The 21687-nt window shown below is 30.7% G+C and overlaps 3 protein-coding genes, 1 long non-coding RNA gene, 1 other non-coding gene and 1 pseudogene across 9 annotated transcripts; 1 reads left to right on the top strand and 5 right to left on the bottom strand.

The window, feature by feature from the left end:
• Positions 1 to 985: 985 nt before the first annotated feature.
• On the bottom strand, positions 986 to 12214 carry LOC107368726 (uncharacterized). Of its 3 annotated transcripts, none has more exons than XM_015936600.3 (4): positions 11962 to 12214; positions 11697 to 11881; positions 11459 to 11632; positions 986 to 1273 (listed from the first exon to the last, which is right to left on the bottom strand). In XM_015936600.3, the coding sequence occupies exons 2-4, from the start codon at positions 11755 to 11757 to the stop codon at positions 1014 to 1016; spliced, it is 495 nt and encodes a 164-aa protein (XP_015792086.1). In that variant the 5' UTR covers positions 11758 to 11881; positions 11962 to 12214; the 3' UTR covers positions 986 to 1013. The 3 variants fall into 3 exon arrangements, with proteins under 3 accessions (XP_015792086.1, XP_089123164.1, XP_089123163.1); XM_089267038.1 differs by having other exon boundaries at positions 986 to 1270; positions 11962 to 12165; XM_089267037.1 differs by lacking the exon at positions 11962 to 12214 and having other exon boundaries at positions 11697 to 11887.
• Positions 9891 to 11336, bottom strand: LOC107368727 (uncharacterized). The gene is made up of 2 exons (XR_001570203.2): positions 10619 to 11336; positions 9891 to 10510 (listed from the first exon to the last, which is right to left on the bottom strand). It is a non-coding gene; the product is annotated as an uncharacterized LOC107368727 (long non-coding RNA).
• Positions 12215 to 13363: 1149 nt separating the features above from the next.
• On the top strand, positions 13364 to 14567 carry LOC149093674 (signal recognition particle 9 kDa protein pseudogene; annotated as a pseudogene). The gene has a single exon (XR_016198373.1). The product of XR_016198373.1 is annotated as a signal recognition particle 9 kDa protein pseudogene (transcript).
• An 88-nt stretch (positions 14568 to 14655) lies between these two features.
• TRNAI-AAU (transfer RNA isoleucine (anticodon AAU)) lies at positions 14656 to 14729 on the bottom strand. The gene has a single exon. It is a non-coding gene; the product is annotated as a tRNA-Ile (tRNA).
• A 284-nt stretch (positions 14730 to 15013) lies between these two features.
• Positions 15014 to 20226, bottom strand: LOC107368707 (general transcription factor 3C polypeptide 1). The gene is made up of 3 exons (XM_015936576.3): positions 19550 to 20226; positions 17896 to 19470; positions 15014 to 17802 (listed from the first exon to the last, which is right to left on the bottom strand). Exons 1-3 carry the CDS (start codon positions 19947 to 19949, stop codon positions 15101 to 15103), a joined length of 4677 nt encoding a protein of 1558 aa, XP_015792062.2. The 5' UTR covers positions 19950 to 20226; the 3' UTR covers positions 15014 to 15100.
• Positions 20227 to 20556: 330 nt separating this feature from the next.
• LOC107368706 (uncharacterized) lies at positions 20557 to 21488 on the bottom strand. Of its 2 annotated transcripts, none has more exons than XM_025162207.2 (3): positions 21196 to 21488; positions 20874 to 21115; positions 20557 to 20807 (listed from the first exon to the last, which is right to left on the bottom strand). In XM_025162207.2, exons 1-3 carry the CDS (start codon positions 21401 to 21403, stop codon positions 20640 to 20642), a joined length of 618 nt encoding a protein of 205 aa, XP_025017975.1. In that variant the 5' UTR covers positions 21404 to 21488; the 3' UTR covers positions 20557 to 20639. The 2 variants fall into 2 exon arrangements, with proteins under 2 accessions (XP_025017975.1, XP_015792061.1); XM_015936575.3 differs by having other exon boundaries at positions 20874 to 21112.
• Between the last annotated feature and the right edge of the window lie 199 nt (positions 21489 to 21687).

The following is a 21687-nucleotide window of genomic DNA, read 5'->3' as shown; positions in this document are numbered from 1 at the left end:
TAGTCTGCATAAAAGCAGGAATAAAACAAATCCTAAAACTCAAACTCAATGGTACAATTCCTTACAATGATGGATCTTTCTTTGATTCCATCAATCTGCCTGTTCGATCTGACACCATATGGTGTAATATAAATACCACCACTAACCAAATGACTAAAGCTTTTACTCAACTAATTTGGAATGACAAAATTAAGGACAGAAAGGATCTAACCAACATTCATCTGATCCTCCCTGAATGGAAACTCTTATCGTCCTTCAAATTGGTAGACGCCAAACTAAGACTGATCATGGGCACCTACAACTTTCTGACCAAGAAGACAATTTGTTCCTGTGGACATCCAAGTCCTGATAACATACATTACATCGCCCACTGTAAACAATATCAATCTTTTAGACCCTCATCCTCTTCCCTACCCAAACATCTTAAACAACTTACTATTCCACAATTAGCCCTGAAAAAACCTGAAATATGTAAAGACTTACTAAATTCAATATGTGATGACATTATTCCCAGATTCCCTGAAATCAATAATCTGATGTCAAATAGATAAAACTCTGAACCCACCAGCGGCCTGCCCTTAGCTGCTGCCTTGTGAAAGGCATATCCAATAAATTTCTCATCGGACTTTGCAATTGTTAGTCTAATGTTTCAATTTATTTACTCAAAATAAGATAATTATGTTCTGGTGATTAATTCAACTGTAACAAACTAATTAGCATTGCGATTAATAATTCTGAGCTGATTATACCCCAAACAATTGGAACCTGAAAACAACATACATTTCTAGCCAGACGCTTCTATTGTTTAATTTCCAGTCTTGTCTCATTATGTTAATTATATTGATTGAATTTTTTTCAATTTTATTGCTATTTTGCAATTAAGACTGTTCCCTGTTTCCTTAAACTTTCAGTTTGATAATCTCTCATAAAACATCTGGCTTTACGCAATGATGAAGGTAAGTTTAAATAATAAATGAAACGTAAATTGTTTCAACATGAATTTATTTTTACATTTAGTTGATGAAAGTTGTAAGAAAAAGCTTTGAAAATATTAGATTGTGCATAATTAATGCAACAAAAGTGATTAGAGGAAGGTTAATTGTGTATGAAGTGTTACAAGCATCCTCGAAGCAACTTTGAACACAACCACTAACATATCTGTGATCAAAATAAAATGCACCACAATGTGACATCCGAACCAATTCAGTATCGGTGGTTAACGATCCACTGTCCAATGCACAATCCCTGACAACCATGGAAACACCAGAATCTTCTGAAATGAAAGAGATAAAATAAAATAAATAATCAAAAATATAAATCACAAATGTAATAAATCAAGAAGCAAAACAATCAACATTTAAAAATTACCAAAACAAGAAACATAAACAAAACGCTTTTGTACCTTCACTGATAATAGATGGCTCTTCAACTACATTAAGCCATCCAATAATTTATCTTGAAATTGATTTCGTTGAATTAAAAACAATTAATCTTATGAGAGATTCAATTGACAAATCAGAGTAATACCATGAATCAAGGAAATGTGAAATAATCATTAATCAAAGTGGGACAAAAAGGTTAAAGAAAGTGCAAGGATGTAACTTATTAATGTTGATTCCGATTGACTGGAAATTACAAAAATGTAAACTTATGTAAAGGGAAATGTAATCAAAATTCAGAGACACAATTGATTTGAATTAATTTTTGTGCTTTTCAATCAACCTTTTGATTAGCTAAGAAAATGATAATCACAGAAGCTAACAAAGTTCAAGTGTTTACAATTGTTTAAATAAGCAAACTAAGCATGATTGAAATTGAATGCAATTGATTAGACAAGGCAACTATCAAGTCAATGTATGGGACAAAAAGATTGTATTTACTGAATCATTTTTAAAATCTTGCCTTCTCAGGTAAACAAAAGGTGAAAGTGAAACTGAAATGAAACAAGAAAAAATAGTCTCAATCGATAGACTCATTCTGATGAACTATTCACTTGGGTAAAGGTAAAAAAACCTGAAAAGTTGTGAGCTTGAAACAAGAAAAATCGATTGGCAAATGAAACAAAATAAACTTTACCAGAGAATTGAATTAATAATGAAAAAAAACAAGCGTCAATGCGATTTGGGTTTACTTTCAATACTTAAGTCTGCAAAAAGAGTCAATTGAAAGTATTGATACCAAATAATACCAAATAAATTAAATCAATTTTTCTCTATTTTTAAACATTTCTGTGTCTGGTCAGAGTCATTTGATTTGTCTTTCCAACTTTGGTCATTTTACTTCAATGTTTTGGTCAGTTCAGGGTAAAAATGAGCATGAAATGATACTGTATTTGACGAGTTGATTCACTTTTAAAATTGAACTGTAAAGAGTGATATGAATACGATGATGAATATAAACATTATTGTTTAAAGTAAATGTTTTGCCACTTTAAGATTTAAGTGTTTGAAGGGAAAGTCACGGAATTTTGGGTAATTTTTGGGTAAATTTAAAAGATAATGTTTTATGTAAGATTAAATGGGTTGAAGTTAACGATGAAATGAAAAAAGATGATGAGTTTAATCTGGATTGACCAAACAAAATTTGGGTTAACCAGAGCATAATAAAATGGTAAAGACAATTTTTCAAGCTATTTCTTGGAGATTTTCAGTTTCAACCTTATTTTTCTTGTAATTTTACGATTAAATTGTTTATTTTTTAATTTAAAATCTCAAACATAAATTGATTAAATGGTGTGTCAAACTGTGAACAGAATGAACTAAAAGTACCAAAAAACTGGTACTTGGATGTTAACCAAATTGCTTTTCTCAACTCTTCACTTTTTTTGAAGAGTCGAGATTTTAACATAAGATTTGTTAGACTCTCAATACGATACAAATTTATCTTAAATTTTGTTATTTTTTGTACAGAAACTAAATTATCCAGCAAATTAGCTGATTTTCAGGGTAAAATTATCCCCATTTCTGTTCTGGTTCAGTCACAATGTGATAAAAGGAAAATAAAATCAACTCTTTCTGCCTTTTTGTTCATTTCCATTTTGTCAGATAATTAACTTTCAATTGTACATTGTTTCATTGCTAGTGAAATTGATTAATTTATTCATTCATATTCATTAACTTGTATTACAAGAAGAAGCAAAAAAAGGTAATCATAATCAGATGATATGGATCAGTTTTACCGGTGAAACACTTTAAGCTTTTAGGCTTTTCTAATTTTGTTCAACCTTTTGTTGGCATCAATTGATGAACCATTTTAATTGTGATTATGATGAACACAATAAAGTGTAATTAATTTTGACGTTAACTTGATTAAAATTGCTGTTCAAGTAAAGTGTTTTTTACAGTGCTTTAAGCCTTATGGTTGTGATAAAAGATTGTGGATTGAGTTCAGTGTTTTACATCAATCATTTACTCTGAATGTTTCACTTATCTTCATGGGAAACAAGATTTGGAAAAAATTTCTGGTTAAAGTCACCAGTTAATTAAAAATATTCAAATCATTCAATGAAATTGTTTCTCTAATATCCAACACAAATCAAATGCTTAACAGGTTTAATCATGATTTAGCCTTTAGCTGATTCCAATTACATTTGCCTTGCATTATTTCATTATTGACAACCAATGAATATCTTATATTAATCAAACAAAATAAGTGGCCAATTCTGGTTTGATTTTGCTTGAACCTTCAAGGAAACTCAGTGAAAATAAACAAAAATTAACAGATGAAACCCAAAAGCAAGTGAAATGATGAATAAATTGCAATAATACAATATTTACACGGTGATTCAATCACCATTAACATGGATTGTAATTGTATGTAACAACTTGTTCAATATCTTTTGCCTGGTCCATTGGATTGTATCTATTTTCATCGTAAATGTGATCATAAATGTTAATGATCAGAGGAAAAGATTGTTTTTAAATGAAAATTTTGATTGTTTGGTGAACACTTGACTTTTCATCCTGAAATTGAGAGTTGAAACAACTTGAATTGACATTTGAAAGCTGAGAAAATGAAACATTTTTCTTTCAATGACTTTATTAAATTACATATTAAAAGATAAATTGATTAAAGTTAAATAATGAAAATGTTTTATTCAAAGTTGAATCATTATTATGAGTAATTATTATTGTATCATTACTTTATAATGATCATAATGCTATTAAATAAGGATTTGAATGGAAAGAGTATCAAATAAAATGAATCGGATTAACTTTGGTAAATCCAATTTGTTTTGTTTCCAGTTGCGATATTTTTTGTCATTTTGTCCAATTTTTCAATTGATTATGAAACAATTGGCCAGGTTGAATTGAAAATATTTAATAATAACAAATATGATATTGTCTTGTCTCATCGAGTAATAATCTGTTCATCTTTCAATTCTCATTATCTCATCATGTTAATCCAACTAAAGATTGTCTTCTGTTTCAATGCATCACAACTCATCAATCTTTTCATTTCCCATCCTTTGCCAATTTGCTTGCACATATTTGCAAGGTATTAATGTATAAAGTTACATTTGTTATAAGATTAACTAATCGCCCCTTAATTCCTCTATTCAATCCCTTGTTCCTATGCTTCGTCCATATGATTCAGATAATATGAATACAACATTTACAATACAGACTTGTTAATTACTTAAGATGTCCACAGAACTGTGGTGAATGACGGACAGAAATGGTTTTCTAGTATTTTAAGGATCGATCAAGAACGACAAATCCTTGATGATCTATTAGCGAATTGGGATTATAAAGATTGTTATGAGCAATTGAATTTTTCACGCCTCAGGAATCACCAAACAAAAAGTAGTTTCAATCCAAGAATTTAGTAAAGTACTGTTTAAGGAAGTACTGTTCAAGTAAAGGGCACACTCAACCTCAGTCTCCAGGGTCGAGCATTTCCAATATCTGAAAGCAAAAGAAGGAAAATAACCGGAATCTCAAATTCTGTACAAGTTCTACATCGATACGGTACTGGTGCTGACGTTATCGTCAAATTTCGAGGTAAAACTAAGACTTAGGTTTCATTAGATGTCTCTGGTCGTGATTTGGGGGCTCGGATAGAGCAAGATGTCAACCAGCAAGTGTGACAAATGCTGCATCTAAAACACATAGAAGTGACGAATGATGTATCTTTAAGATTTGAATCTCTTCTCGACTCTTTACCTTGTAACACTTTTATTGATATCAATATATGAAATCAACCAAAGATTCAGCAGAAATTCCGATATTAAAAGATTTATTATAACAAAAACTGCTTTTGTCAGACTTGACTTGAATATAACTGAACACAAAACCATCATTAATAAGCTGATTAATTAATTAATAACAGTAATCAAATAACTTACAATGTGGAAAAATAATGCAATAATTTTATACACTTCATTGTAACTGAATTATTTTACTTTATAAAATGATTAGTCTTTTAATTCCATTAATCAATAAAATCAAATATTAATAAACACTTAAGTTATCATTAATTGAGCAATGAACAGTTCAAGTGTCTCTCTGTAATCATTTATTAAACTTAATAAGATTCATTTCAATTGCATTATTTGCAATTATAATTTTAATCGGATCATGTAACGAACCCAATTGAATAGCAACTTGAATATGAATAATAACAGTTATTAAACACATTACTTTGCTTCTTATCAAAATGTTAACAATTTCAGTTAAATTGTTGCAACTCAACCAAAGAGCATTTCATTCACCAATTCAAACCTTTCATCTAATAATGGTGCCAATTTCAACCTCAAATTGATATGAAAAGAGTGTTTTGTTTTCGAGATTGAAATACAAGTAAATATGAAACTCCAGGTAATTTGATCAACATTTTGTTATCGATTGATAATGAGTCGAAATTTTAGGCCAAAACCAAGTTAAAATATAATGAAAAAAAATCAAAATTCTCATCACGAAACTGAAGTAAAGTGGAAAATTGAATTGAATTGTAATAACAATCGTTTCTGGTTTTCGGTCAAATATCTTATTCATATCAATATTTGGAATCTTTCTCAGCAGTTAAAATATTCAAGAACTATCGTTCTGTGACTTACGGATAATCAAATTTCAATAATATATCGAAGTGAAAACATGATCTCATTCAATTCCCAGAGGGTTATTTTCATGCTTCAGACGATTGAACAAAATTTCAACAGTTTTTCCTCTACATTCATTTCCATGGAAAAAGAGGAAAAACAATTGGAAAATATTTTCACCACAAAATTCATGAAAACTAAATTGCAAATGAAAATTGAAACAGGATTCAGCAAAAATTGGAAAACATTTTCTAATTTGAATGTTAATCAAAAGGACTTGTCAGGGATTCCAAGCTTGAACTTCAGGATAAATAAGAAAATTTACTAAAAACACAAAAACCAATGTAATTGAATCACAATGAAAAACAATTTGAATAATTGGCAAAAATAAAAAATCAAATTCTCATTCCATTCAAGTTTAATGCTTATTTTGAAATAATGAATAATTGAAAGGTAAATTAATGTAATTGTTTGAAAATTTTTTCAATCAAAGTGTAATCAAGAAAAGCTATTCAGTTAACTACAATATAAATGATAGCAACAAAAAATTACTGTTGTTAACATTTATCACAATTTATAATAGACTTGAATATTGCTTTTGAATGCAGCTTTTACAGGTAAATATGTTGAACAATTACAGATATTAACTTGTTTATTAATTTAGTTTATTGTTTCTGGTAATATGATTAAGGTGAGATTATTTAATAAGGTAAAGAGGTAAATAATTGTAAGCAAATAAGGAAAAGGTTGCAACATTTTTGTTTCTCTCTTTCAGTTATAATGAGATGAGGAATGATTATTGCAGATGAAAAATAGTATTCAGTTTGGTGCAATTGAGAAAAGTAAAATGGGAATTTCAGGATTTACTCAGCTAAGGATATAAGGGAATGATAAATGCATAGGTTATCAGCATTATTATGATAATGTTTACTCCCTTCTGATGGTAAAGTAACTTGGGTTAATGTGATCAGGTTTAAGATGATCAGTTGACAGAACCAAATGGTTGGTTGATTGTTGATGGTCAACAAGATTGAAAGATTAATGAGTCTGATGACGGTTATGGATAAATTCAGTGTTTGTGATTAAGATGAAAGAGTGAGGAATAAATTTGCATCAAGTAAACAGTCGACAAGATGATGGATCTTGAGTTGTCTGGATGGAACCTGGTAGCAAATGCATTCTGATTATTATACTTTTTTACCTTCATCATGATAATGGTAATGTTGAACAATTGAATGTTCAAATAATGACCTGAAAAAGGTTACAGTTTCTCAATGGTATTACAACAACAACAACAACAACAACATAAAATGTTTTATACTTTTCTTCTTCTTCTTTTCAGGTAAATACATTACAAGCTTTGGTTTGTTGCCTTGCTGTTTACATGGATTTGTCATAAAACATTTTAACTAATTTTATTCTTTGATTTTTCTGGTAACTATTTCTGGTAACTGTTTCTGGTTTACAACACAAAATGAGATTTTTTTCATGGAGAAAACATTTTGTCAGTTTGTTTCATTGCTATCTGTTTAAACCATGAATGTTTATATCCAGGCTTTCATTGAATTTATCATTTTCATCTTCAAATGTTACAAGTTAGACTCAATTTTTCAATCCAACAGTTCATTTCACTAGTGATTTTGTCTCAGTTATTTAATATTTCAACGAAAAATGTATTTGTTTTTATCAGAATTGCAATCGAAACCAGTTTTTAGAGAGAAATGTTATTTTCTTTTAAAGGGTTTTTCAGCCAATTTTTCTGGTTATTTTGGTTATTTCAGTATAAATTTTAAAGGCGATGGAGTGAGAAATGAAATATAATCTGATCTGAGATTTATTTCAAGAATTATTTTAGACACAATAACACTGATGATAACCATTGTATTGGTTGAAAAGCTATAAGTCATGATTGGCATAAATGTTGGTTTGTTTGTACAATTGTTCAAGTCTTTAGTTGAGCATTTTTCGAGATTCATTATTATTTATTGAGTTTCATGGCAATTTAACAGATTGTTTCAAGAAACAAAAAATTCTTTTGTTTATTTTTCTTTATTAAAAATTAGACAACAAAAGTAAATGCTTTTATCCAAGATTTCTGGTCTTCCAGGTTTGAATTGAAAATTGGGTTAAAAATAGGTTGTGTTGGTGCAACTTTTCCAGCCATTGATAAGGCATCAACTAGAGTTTTCCAGAGGTTTACATCTCAGTCATCATCAAGCTCATCAATTGATATAACTTGTTTACCTGTCAGTTACTTGTTAGCATTACAAGGCTGGTTAAAGTTTGGAGCATCCAAAATGGCTACTTTACTTCATTCCAAACCTTGTTTTACTTTTTTCACTCAACACGGAAAATATGATGAAAAATGAAACATTGGACAGAAAATCTATTATCATTTAATGTCTTAAGGTATGAGCTTTGATTGATTAGTTGATCAATTTAGTTCATTTGAAACTGATTCTCTATTGAGCTTGGAAAAGATTTTTCAGATTCTATCAATAATGAGAAACAATTGGAAATTTTTTCTTTGGGAAAATGGCTTTTAAAGTCATTGGTTAGTTTTATGTTGCTTTTGTTTATCTTTTCATCCATTTCAACCAATTTTGACAATTCAGTCTTTTAGATTAAATGAATTTATCAATAAACACAGTTACTTTGAATATAATTGCGTGTTTATCAAAAAATGCTGTGATTCTATTAGTTTAGCTTTTAGATTTACATTTGAGTTTACATTTTTAGTTTACATTGAAATGTACATCGGAATGGCTTTTTAAGCTCAACTTGTTTGACAAACATTACCTTTCATCCTATTGATATAACCTTTTTCAACTTGAATTTGAAGGAAAAAATCAATTGAATTGCAAAATAGTTATCATCAATATTATTAATGTGTAATATTATAATTTATAAATAACAAATTATAATTTGAGTCTGCTTTTTCAGACTTGAAATCCCTTTGAAAAGCTTTCTGTTGAACACTTTTTGTTTTACATTTTCATGTTTTTCATGATTGTGTTTGGTTTTAGATTGTTGTTTTGGGTTTATCAAAACAATGTACACAATTTATTGCCATTTATCAACATCAGCCAACAAAAGCTAACATTACTTGTAAATGTAAATGCATTTAGATTTAAAGCCAAAATGTTGATACCAATAATGAGTATTGACAATTGACGAGGGAATTCACAATTTATATTAACTTGAAAGATTCATGTTCAATGTGTAACAATTTAAAATTGAGCCTTCACGAGCCTTGGACAGTTGAGAGTCAAATTATAAAAAACAATGAATCTCAAATGGCTATAAATCTCACGGTTCGTAATTAGATGAGTTAATTGGTGATGATTAGTCTACTATTAGGTTTTAATCACCTTTAGGCAAATGTAATGGAAAGATGAAAGGTTGAAAAGATTTCATTTAATCAAATCTAACATTTCATGTACAATGCTATTGGGATGGTTGTTACTCTTTGTTGTTAATTCAATTTTGTTTACAATTGACAGGTTACTGAATGTAGTTTGACGTTAATTTAAATGCATTGCTGTTTGATTGTATCGATGTGTGTTTCTGACGAGTTTACAATCTTAATTTAATAAGAGTCTCATTTATAACTGTACTCATGTAAAGGTTTTACATTTGCTTGATTGGCGATGTTTTCATCTTAAATGCTGTGTTAAGTGATGATATAAATGTATAAGGTTTTTTACGATAAAATTATGAGCTCTTCAATACAATAAATCAATATGAAAACATCAAGATCAATCTTCTCGTTTTTTTTTTGCTTCTCAGGCTAAAGGTAATAATAATATTAATAACTGTAATGATAATAGTAATAAATCAATCGATTAGATGAGACAATCAAAATGACAATTTAATGATGGTTAACAAAAAAAACAAACTAAAGTCTAGTACACAGAAAAGGCATTTATCCAGCAAATCGATTACTCAGACAACTCAGGATCAACAATGGAGAGAGGAAGGTAAAGTAGACTAAATGAAAAGTCAATGATAAATTCAGTGAGTTAATTAGTTTGAATTGAGTTTCATCTTTTCACGATTTAATCGGCTGGAAATGTAATGCTGGTAATTATGAGGTTGAGATCTTAAATGAAACCAGTCAATCAAAAAGGTTCATTAAAAAAGGATCAACACTGTGATGAGGGTGACAACAGAAATGCTTGTTAATAGAAGTACATTGTAATTATTTAAAACAGCCTTTAAATTGGTGGTCTTCCAATTGTTTGATTGTAAACTTGAGAGACACTTTCAATCGATTGAATAATTAACACTTAAAGCATTGGCTGGGCATTAAAGGTTAGTAACCATTGGGAGATTTGAGTGTTGAGGAGGTGAAAACAATTGCACGTTCAATTCAAGTTAAGCAGGCAATCCAGGGTAATTCAAAAGGTAATCCAAGATATCAAAGTAATCCAAAGTGATTTAATTTAAATTTCAATCTAATTGAGTCGCCTGGATGGGAAAATGTAGAGTTGGGTGAAAATTAAAAAGTGAGAAAATGAATAAATAAATAGGGAAAAATTGTAAAAATAATCAAAATTGAAACAAAAACAAATCAACCTGTTCTGGGTAAAATTGAAGTCCTTTACAGATGAAAACCAATGGATGGACAGACAAAGATGATATTAATAATGGATTGAAATAATAATGAGGGGAACAGGTGAATTGTAATATACAGCAATGTCTCTGGAAGTTTCACTTTTTTTATCAGAAAAATGATAATTTTTGCTGCTTCCAACCATGTCTTTGTGTACATTCATTCAGTACAGTGATACTGGCAAGTTTTGGTGGAAAGTCACGTTCAATGCAGAAAATATCAGAGCCATTTTCAATGCAGTAATTCACATTAACTTTAACATTTTCCCTTTTGAATAAACTGATCAACCTGAGACATACTAATCACAGTGTTAACTCGAACCACGTTTCCTTTTTTCTGCCACATTGCAGTGGCAGAAGATGACTATTAATGATTTCAATAATACTGACAGCAATGGTAATTTTAATCACAATAATTATGGTTATAAGGTCACAAAAAGAGTAAATCAAAATGTAAACACATTTAAACAGTTGGCTGAGAAAAGACAAAAGCATGGAAAATAGCAGAGAAAAAACTTGAACTGAACTTAGTTACCATTTATAAGAAAGATAATTTAATTAGCAAACAATCAAAATACCAACACAGAGACGAGAATAATTAATTTAAACAAAGAAAATATTAAATTTATACTTTAATCAACAAATAATTGTAAGAAACGATTTGGAGCCAAATCTTAAAGCTGACCCTTGACTCAATGTAAAGGCGGTTAATTTAATATCACATACAGATGAGCGCTTTTTTCGAAATTAATAATTGCTTCTATCAACAGTTTTATAATTAGCTGATTTTAACAAATAACTTACCAAATACACCGCTTAATTTAATACAAGCTGTAGCTGGAAACACTCCATTACGACTTTTCCTTCCAGCGTAACATGGTGATTCCAGGATTTCAGTTGAATAATTGTTATGAAATGGATCTTCACACATTTTATTACTTCCATTGAAAGAGACACATTTGAAACAATCAATGGCTCCTGATATTTAATGATAAAGTGGATTCATCAATCATGATAATCACAAGGTTAAAGGTTAACTTACCTATTGAATGGTAAAGGGTAAAAAAGGAAACAATTGTAAATAAAATTGTTGATAAACTCATTGTTTTTGATAGATTTAGCAGGCTTTTTGATGATTTTTTGTTCGCAAATTTGATCTTCACATTGATTTATATCACAAACAGATAAACATGAGGATTGGATAGACAATTTTGTTCAAAAGATTGACTGAAAATACTGAAAGAGAAGCAAATCAATGAAATCTGTTGTAATCAATGTTTAATGATTAATTGGACAGAACGGTTTACCTTTCAATAACAGTTAATGATATTTGTTACATATAAAGTTTAATTTTTGTAAACATTTAAACATGATTGAAAGATCACAAATTGTCAAATGACCCGATTGTCAATGTTTTTTGTATAAAAAATGACTTTTCAAATTGTTGGTTAACTTGTTAACTTTTGTCTTGAGTATCTTTTATAGTCCAGATATGTAGCCACATTAGGATAAAGTTCAGAATGAAACTGAATACAAAAGGTTTGTTATGAGCAAAGGTTTGCAGTAGCAACACTGTCCATGTCAGAATGAAACTAATCGATTCTGGTTTCAGATTCAGCTCAATGGTGACATCTTAAGACTGTTCAACAAGACACAATGTTTAATCATTTCCATTTATTTAGTTGATTCAATAAATTCAAAGATTAATATCTTTTTCCTTTAATTTCCTTTAATAGCTTGAACTTGAATTAACAGGCTTCTCAGTGTTTGATTGAATCAACAGCAAAACCATTTAATTCAAATACTCGACTTTCATGAATTTACCTTTAGATTAAAGCTTATAACTTGCACAATTGATGACGATCTGCTGAGGTTGCTTTAATGGCTACTTTTAAGGATCATCCGATGACCAGGCACGTTTGGTTGCTGACGATTCAACTTTGTTATTGTCATTACGGGATTTATTACAACAATATGTAAGTGTACCACAAATGGTACCAAAAAGAGTCAAACCAGATCCAATGCCGAGTAAAATGACCAACAGAAGCCAAAAGTCAGCTAATTGTGAATCTTGTGAAGCTTGGAAATAGATGACAACCGTTCCAGCAACGGTAAAACAGATACCAGCCAATGAAAGAGTTGCACTGAGACAGAAGCAAGACATCGAAATGACAATTTAAATTAACTTTATTAACATGTTTAACACTCAATTTTGACAAGTACAGCTTGTCAGCAGACTGGAGCCAATGTTTTGTAAAATTAATGTCAACCAAACACTGTTAGTTATGGACAGACCAACTGTGAATGTCTTCAACTATTAATGTGGTCAAGATAACAGAGGCGCAAATGACTCTTCTTGACCATTCTTGTTCTGACCTATTTCTAACTCGATTTTTTTTGCTTTATTAATAGTTTATGAAGTAAACTAACATTTTATTTGATTGTTTGCTGTACTTTGTTTTCTAAGTTCGATCAAGGTGTCACTTTGTTGATCAATAAAAGCAAATTTTAATTATTGATTTTTTACGACCAAACAGAGCAACATTACTATTAACAAGTAAAACGTAAAATTAATGGGTTCCTAGGTAACTTGAATCGATTGAGGAGAATGAAACAAATCTCATCAATCTGAACTTTCATGTCAACTCATGAAAGACCATTTAACTATTGCTATTATTAATTCAATAGATTTGTCATTTCAAAGAGTCTCTCATTGTGTTAACTTTAATAATGAAACACCAATTATGATGGATTTTACAAACGCAAATCAACTCAATAGTTATAATGAAGTTAAAAGATCATTATTTAGATTAACTCAATCAACTTTTACAATTTACTAAATTATAATTGCCAGGTTCTCTCAGTTTGGCAAGTAATTTAAAAAATGAATTGGTTTCATTTCATATTTCCAGCTTTTCACAGATTCACGGTTAAGGGTTGACTGTTTGAGTTAATTAATACAATGTATTTTTGCTTAATGTTGCAATTAAATTTACACCAATTTCAAGGGTCAAGTAAAAAAATTGAAATATAAAAATAAATCATCAATACGAGTAAATTTTTAACACGATTGGTATCAAGTCAGGTGTTTGTGAGTTGATATCGATATTTATTGATGCTTTAAGATCGATCGGAGATTACCTTTAGATCGGAAATCGACTAACTCTGTTTAGTTTCATGGGATGACGTATGTTGTTCACAATGTGAAGTTCACATGAATGCTGAGTGATTTAAAATCACTGATTTTCACTGTATAACTTTTAATGGCTTGATTATCAATATATCGAATGTAATTATCAATATATCAAAAATCGTCAATCACATTTTTAGGATCTGATAATTAGGTTTCAACCATTTCTTGTTGATCTCATTTCAAAAGATTAAGCTTTTATGGTGAATGTTTACCCTTTGCCCTCAGTAAATTAATTTTTTGTTTAAAATTTTTGTACAATTTCTCGTTTTAAATAGTGTTACTAAGACCGCCATCATCATCTTGAGTGACAGTTATGCCATACATCAATAATTGGGATGAGTTTATCAAAGCAGCGCAAGGACTATATATTGATGATCCAATAAAATGTCGCTTCGTCCTCAAATATCGACACAATGATGGTAAACTTGTTTGTAAACTGACTGACAATCAAATATGTTTGATGTATTTAGCTAAAAATAATCAAGATGTTAAGAGGATTGAAAAATTAACCTCACAGTTGATGCGAAATATGGTTTCAAAATAAAGAGACGCCTTTATAATCACAAAACTATTATTTTTGCTTTAAACCCATGTATAAGTGATGATGTTTCAAAATGGCGCTGCATATGAATTGGATTTGTGAAAGAGTAACTTATTAAAATTAATTAATTAATTCACTGTTAATTGAAAAATAAAATTCTTAATTATATTGATTGCTAATTACAATCTAGAAGTTATTCTTTCCATAAGTTAACCAATTTAAACATTTTCAGTTGAGATGTCAGTTTAATGAAGACAAAAAATTAATTGGCCATTATGAGGGTCGAACTCATGACCTTCGCGTTATTAGCACGACGCTCTAACCGACTGAGCTAAACGGCCGCTTTTCAGAAAGCTTTAATTTTTAATATATAAACAAAATTAAATAGATTACGTAGTAATAAAAATAGGAAGTTTTATTGTTAATCTTTATTCAGTTTTATTCTGAAATATCTTAATTTATTTTAAAACTCGGTGTGGCTGGATTTTGTTTAAACTTGACTGTGTTTCTGGTAATGATTCTGATATTGATTTGTTTTTCATCTTTTTAATGAACGTCTTTTGGGTGTTATATTGAAAATAGATTGTGTGAATACGGGAAAATATTTTGCTCTTTGGTATTATAGTTGACTAATTTATTTAATTTATCAAATTGGCAGTTTGATTATGGATTTACATGTGTTACAGATAATTTTACAATTGTTTTAAAAAATTTAAACATTTAGAACCGCTTTGATTTGACAAAGGTTTACAAATGAAATAGCAGTAGCTTTATAATAAATTGCTAATTTGAAGTTAGATTGGTTGGTGGATCCTTCGGATTGGATGTTCATTAAATCATCATTTTCATCAAAATCGTCGCAATCATCAAATAGTGTTATTGATTTGGGCTCTTTTTCAACACTTTGTTCAACACATTTAAGTGCTTTTAAAAATCTCAAAATGTCTAAAACTTGTACAGGTGGCATTATCTCGGATAATTCGGCAAATATTTTTTCCTGGGAAATTCCTGGTTTATTTAAAAGAGTTCCTAAAACAAATGAGATATAATGGAACAAAATTTTGCGATGTACATTTCCATAGGCATCTTTCCAAAGTTTAGGAACAAATCGTAAAGATCTGGATTTTCCTTCTTCGTTATTCTGACTAACAGAATGAACCAGCCAATGATCAACATTGTTGTAATGCACCAAACGATATTTCATCACACCAACTTCAAAAAGCTCTCCGGTCGAAGTGAGATGAGCAATTGCCTCTTCTGGCCACTTATAATTGCAGAATTCCAATATTGCATCTTCTGTTGCCCCGAGTTCACCACAACTTATGATAAATTCAACTAAAGAATTGTACTCTTTGCGTAAAGCGCTATCATCTACGGGTAAATTATCTGATTTGAGCATCCCTTGGATTTTGAGAAGATCCATGAAAGGCTTGAAATCAAAAGAGATATCATCACTTGTACAAGTTACAGGGCATGATTTGATGGCTAAATAGTCCTGAGAATGTTGTTTAGCCGCAAAAGTATCGTCACATAGTTTTTCTCGGAAACAATACAATGCAAATCGAGAAGCCAGTTTTGGATCTTCAAACATTGAACGTGATCCTTCAGTAGAGATGATAGAAGTTGTCGGTGCATCTGATCGAGAACGATTTTCCAATTTCCCTTTATCAATAAATACGAAGTTATCGGGTATAGTTATATTGAATTGCACCATGTTAGCAGCAAATAGGTTAGAAATTATACAAGCTTGAGTGCGACTTCCATTGTCGATCATAGTTAAGTATTTATCTTCAATAGAGATCGGTAAAGTATCTATACAAAATTTAGTTTTCAATTTAAATAAATAAGCTTGAGATATTTTATATGGAGAAAGGCCACGAGTTTTGAATGAGCTTGGTGCATTGTTTGCCAGTCGTCTTACTTTAGTCATTATGCGATTTTTAGAAAGCTTGACTATTACTGATCGAATCAACACATCAGGATAACATTGATAAATTTTAAATAACGTATGTGAATAATTAGTTTCAACATTGAGTCGATTGACTTCGTGAACATTGTACATTAAAGTTGAAGTGATCACATTTTGAATCACAGAAACACACATGTCCACAATGTTTTCAGGTTCCTTGTAGAGATCAGGTTTGAATGGTAAAATAGACGTATGGGATTCAACTATTTTATGAGCACTTTTCAGTTGGTCCAATGTTTCATAGGTTGTTGCCAAATTGTTATTAGATGTTGATGAAAGACTCAGATGGTAAGCTTGAAATTTGGTGAGTAAGATGTGTAGATATTTAAGGAATGACTCAGACCAACTTTTTGTATCGGCTTTAGATGTAGTAGGACGGCCAATGTTCAAACTATCAATTTCTTGTTTAACATCAGAAACCCATTCCATAACGTTTTCTCTAGTTCGGTTCTTTTTCAACATATAGTTCAAACGACGTTGACACGCTTTTACAGTTTTATCCATAGAAATTTCTGGTAAATATTTGTGAAGTTCATCACGAATCAAACTACCAGAAACACACACAAAGGTTGGACAAGTTGGATCCAATAAGATGGATGCGATACGACACATTAATAAAAATGAATCTTCCTCTTTGCTCCATTGAACTCTCCTTTTTTTCATTAGTTTGATTGCTTTTATATCCGTTTCATCTCGAAGTAATCGTCTTTTGGTCTTTTTTGATTTAACTCCTCCGTCTTTTGCTTTCTCCGCAGTTTTCTTTGAAGGTCTCTTCCTTTGCCGTTTGGCTGGTGTAGGGCCATTAAGTTCACCTACCTCAGTAGATGCATTTGCTAGTCTCTTGTGAGCTACAGGATTCGATTTTAAAGCTTCATATCGGAGTTGATTAGATGAATCATTTAAATTAGATAGATTAGATCGCAATCGAACAGATAATATTAAATTTTCACTTGATGAGTTGTTGAGATGATTTCTTATAGATGGTGAGTAAGTCCAATTACGTTGATTATGTGCAAACAGCCTAGGATCAAGTGAACAATTGGTGCAATCATTTCGTGAGCAATGGAAAGATAAATCACTGTTGAATCGTTCAAAATCGGCTAGAGAATGGAACTCGTAACTTTTGACAGTATCACAGTCCATAAAACTTATACGAGTAATGATAGTTATCTTAGCTGTATCTTTAGGACAGCCATCCGTGTAATCAAGCTTAACTAATCCCATGTGCGTCAAAGAAACCAATTCCTCAAATATATTAAATATATATTTGCGTTTGAACATCAATTTACTTCGTAGATCAAGAGGCAACATTGAAAGAGTTAAATTGCGACGATTTGGATCGTTTAGATATTCTTCTAACTCGGGAATGACATAGTTAACAAAAACTATGCTAACAAATATAGAAAGGGGTATCCTTGGAATAATAGCGCCCAATGTACACGATCCTAAACAATGGGAGAAATAAAAAGAGAATGATTAGCAATCTTAATAAAGATATTCAACATCGATTATCGCTCTTATGCAATAATAATATTTACCATGAGTATTCAGTATAAGCTTAGGGATGTGTTCCCTCCAGTCTTTGTAGGTTTCAGATTCACTCACACACATAACATGAAACAAAAATTTGTACAGAGTCATCAGTTTTTTCATTTTAGGTTCGTATCCATAACGTTTGGCTATTGATGGTTTGTATTTCAATTCCGATTCAAATTCTGTAGAACTATTCTTGGATGATTGTCGAGATTTTTTGGACGATTTATTGCTGTAAGAGTCTTCACCAGAGGTACCAAAAAATCTGAACTTGTTGGTTTCAATTCTATCTCGAACCAAAGGACTATTCGCTGTTATACTGGGATCACAAACTATTTCCAATTTGTGTTCTTTTTCATGACAGGTCAATAAAGTTTTGATGTATCTTACATAACCATTAAGAGCAAGCTTATTTATGATTGTCTTTATAGATTTACGATCAATCATGTAGGGTGAGTCTTTTTCTGCAGCACTTATCAGTTTTTTAAATGTGACTAGTTCATCAAAAATCTTGTTCTTCCGTACAGCTTCCAGTATAATATTAGCTCGTCGAAGAAAGGTAAGAGTTTCATTAGCTCCGAATTTAAGAGATAATTCCCCTTCAAAAACTTTTCTCTTTGGATCAATTTTATGAATAGATTGATATTTCTTGATTTTTTGCTTTCCATGGTCCGTCATCATAGTTGTAACTTCATTGGCTCGTTCCAATACACGCGACAGCTGTCTAATTTCGAGTTTTGGAAGACGTAATTCTTCTCCAAGTTCTCGAAGACTGATACCATCAGGTGATTTACACTTGTCAATACTTTCCAACGCTTGAGCGGTTAGTAGTCGATCTACTCTGATCCTTTTTGGGTCAAATGATTTTGCAAACATTGCAAAGTTACGTATTTTTTTCAGTGAATATCCCTCAATTTCAATTTCATTGTCATTATCTTCTCCATCTTCGTCGCCTTCATTTTCATCTTCAGATTCGGCATCAAACTTAACCATTTTGATAAGTTTCACTTTGCGACGGGCACGAGGTTTTCCGCTTCCAGAATTATTCTCTTCCAAGCATTCATTAACAGAGAAGTTTTTAGTATAATTGGAAAACATCGAACTATACAGTTTTTTCTTGATTCCTACTTTTTCTTGAAGTTTGTAATAATCACAGATAAAATCTGGTTCATCCAAAAGTATGTCACTAGTTTTCAATGCGGCTTTCGCCAATGGAGTCATACGAATGAAATGAAATCTAGGTAAGGTTAGGACCAAACCAATTCTGTTTTGACCACTTTGACGCATTGAGATGATATGTTGTTGTTTCTTTATCAATCCACGTCTTAACAGAATTTTTCGGTAATAGAATAAAGTTTTTGGTGATTCACGATATTTTGATGCTTCTTTACCCACAGTCACTTCGCCAAACTTCCTCGCTCGGCCAACTTTCTCTAGAACACAATATTGCATAGAATTCAATGGAAGGCAAGGATCGAAGCAAGGAATTCTTAATGAATATTCTCTAAGTTTTTGACTAGCCACAATTACTAACTTCTGTCCATATTTTTCCATAACATCTTTAACAGTCAAATTTTTCTCTGTGGACAAGAAAGACGAAAATTAAATGAAATTGGAACATATTTAATAACATAATAGTTAATTAATCGGTTACTTTACCTAAAATAGTTTTAGTTGTATCTACTCTTGTGGTGAATGTGTTACATGATCCACGAACATTTCCGTCATTGATAGGAGTAACAATATCATAAACGTCTTCAGGGACATCATCGTTCTCGATACATGCACCAGTATCTGGGTTCACATAGTCATACCGGTTATAAAGTTGAACTGTTGGCCTCGGTTTAGGCAGGCGGTATAATTGTAAATCTTTATCAGAAGCTTTCGGTAGGATGATCCTGGACCAAACAAATTCTTGAACACTTTCATCATTAGGATCAAGTGAAAACCTGGTATCTGAATCACTACTTAAACGAACCCATAAACTAGGCAATGTTATTCCTTCCAAGCCTTCCAAAGCGATCTCGTCCAAAACAACACCAAACAAATCCAAATTCATGTTGAAAGATTATTTTATAGTTTAAAGTTCTCCATAAAAGAAGCACAACACCTTTAAAAACAAGTGCGTAAACAAACAGGTTGACGGTAAGTTTCAACTTGGTCAAGATAATCAGCTGTAAACTTCAGAGCACTTCCAATGTTGGAAAATATGACCAGAAGACCCAATGTGTTACGATAATTAAAATAAATTTCAATGGTAAATATCAATTAGCTGAAAACTAAACATGCAATTTAAACATTTAACCATGCACTCGAGAAGAAAACAAATCCTATCTACCTGAAAATCTTCAGATCCGAGTCCTAGCTTGAGTACGAGTACAATTCAGATCTTTTTGCATGTACAATCAGAATAGAAGCTTAAATCAAATTTTAATCTTAATTTAAGACTCTTAACTATCGCAGAACTGAAATTTTTAAACCTCTTAAAGTTAATAATCATTCTTAAATCAATATATTAAGACATTCAGATTCAAGATTGGATACCAGGGTTGCTCGGTTATTCTTACCGGTCGGAATCTACAATTATGGCGCCAAATTTTGTGAAATTTACAATTGAATTGTAAATGTTAAACGATTTAAATTGTAAAATTAGAAAAATAACATAATTATTTTGTTTTAAATCTTTAACTTTAATTTTCTATTTTCAATCCAGAATTTTGTTCACAAGAAAAGGTTAAACCAACGTAAATTAAACATAGTAAGAAGTGACCGTGGCTGACTCTCTACCATCTGTATCAACGTACCATGTTTTTACTGAATACCGTTCACCATAAACCAAATTAAGAGTGAAAACATCGCTGTATGAAACTTCTACTGTTGCACTTACACAATTTACTAATTTATTGATTCCAATTATCTAATGAAAGAAGAAAATATTGGTTATTAACTCGTTTCACTGTTGGGATTTTTCAATGAAATTTACCCGATCTACTTGGATGTGATAAGTGGCAACATTTTGTCCATTCAGTTGTAATTTGATCTCTTTAACTAGAGCACTTTTCGGTGCTGCAGCCTTCATGGTAACTTCAATATCTCCTTTAGAGTTGGCCAAATATACATCACCATATTTAGCAGAAACGTTTAAAATGTAATGACTATTCGGTTCAAGATGGTTGACTCTTATGTTTTTGACTTTACGTCTGTCATTTACTGCAATAAGCTCTGCTTATTTCATTCAAAAGATAATTTATGTATGAGTATTGAATTCAATAATATTATAATAAAAGTATATTAATATATCTTACCTTCTTGTTTTTCACCTCCTTGGAGTAAATATTGAACATTAATTCCTTCGAAGTAAGTGTAATTCAAATGTGAAGGTGCGATTATATTCATTGATACAAACGTATCACCCACTTCGGTTACATCAACTGTAAGGGTCTCGACTTCATCAGCATAAACATAATTGATGAATAACCCAAATAATAAAACACAAATAAATTTTGAAGTCATTTTCAAAATATTGCAAAGGATTTATAAAACCAGAAATTTAATGAAAAAACCAAATAATATTTTAACCAACTTTTAACGATAACTTTTGCTAAATTGAGAGCTGATGAACCTAAAAAATATTGAGTTAACAACCTAAAGGGTGTTTTTGTCACTCTTGATAGCCATTATTATCATAGATGAAAATACAATTTATTATTTCATCGACTTATCACACTGATTATTTTGTAAGGCTGTTTTAAAATGTAATGAAAATCTCAAAAAGATGTGATTATTTAATCATTTTT

Source organism: Tetranychus urticae, chromosome 2 (assembly GCF_039701765.1).
Source record: "Tetranychus urticae isolate SD_2017Ah chromosome 2, NJAU_TeUrti_SD_1.0, whole genome shotgun sequence".
In the NCBI taxonomy this organism is placed as follows: Eukaryota; Metazoa; Arthropoda; class Arachnida; order Trombidiformes; family Tetranychidae; genus Tetranychus; species Tetranychus urticae.
Note: the sequence above shows the minus strand (reverse complement) of the source record. Positions and strands in the feature narration are given on the sequence as shown.

Bases quoted from the DNA above. Each gene is read 5' to 3' on its own strand.
- LOC107368726 (XM_015936600.3), bottom strand. From the start codon at position 11,757: ATGAGTTTATCAACAATTTTATTTACAATTGTTTCCTTTTTTACCCTT. The intron at 11,633-11,696 runs GTAAGTTAACCT...ATTAAATATCAG, and splicing joins TACCCTTTACCATTCAATAG to GAGCCATTGATTGTTTCAAA. The intron at 1,274-11,458 runs GTAAGTTATTTG...CTTTCATTTCAG, and splicing joins TAAATTAAGCGGTGTATTTG to AAGATTCTGGTGTTTCCATG.
- LOC107368707 (XM_015936576.3), bottom strand. From the start codon at position 19,949: ATGAATTTGGATTTGTTTGGTGTTGTTTTGGACGAGATCGCTTTGGAA. The intron at 19,471-19,549 runs GTAAAGTAACCG...TCTTGTCCACAG, and splicing joins TACAACTAAAACTATTTTAG to AGAAAAATTTGACTGTTAAA. The intron at 17,803-17,895 runs GTAAATATTATT...CCCATTGTTTAG, and splicing joins GCTTATACTGAATACTCATG to GATCGTGTACATTGGGCGCT.
- LOC107368706 (XM_025162207.2), bottom strand. From the start codon at position 21,403: ATGACTTCAAAATTTATTTGTGTTTTATTATTTGGGTTATTCATCAAT. The intron at 21,116-21,195 runs GTAAGATATATT...GAATGAAATAAG, and splicing joins AGGAGGTGAAAAACAAGAAG to CAGAGCTTATTGCAGTAAAT. The intron at 20,808-20,873 runs GTAAATTTCATT...TTCTTTCATTAG, and splicing joins ATCACATCCAAGTAGATCGG to ATAATTGGAATCAATAAATT.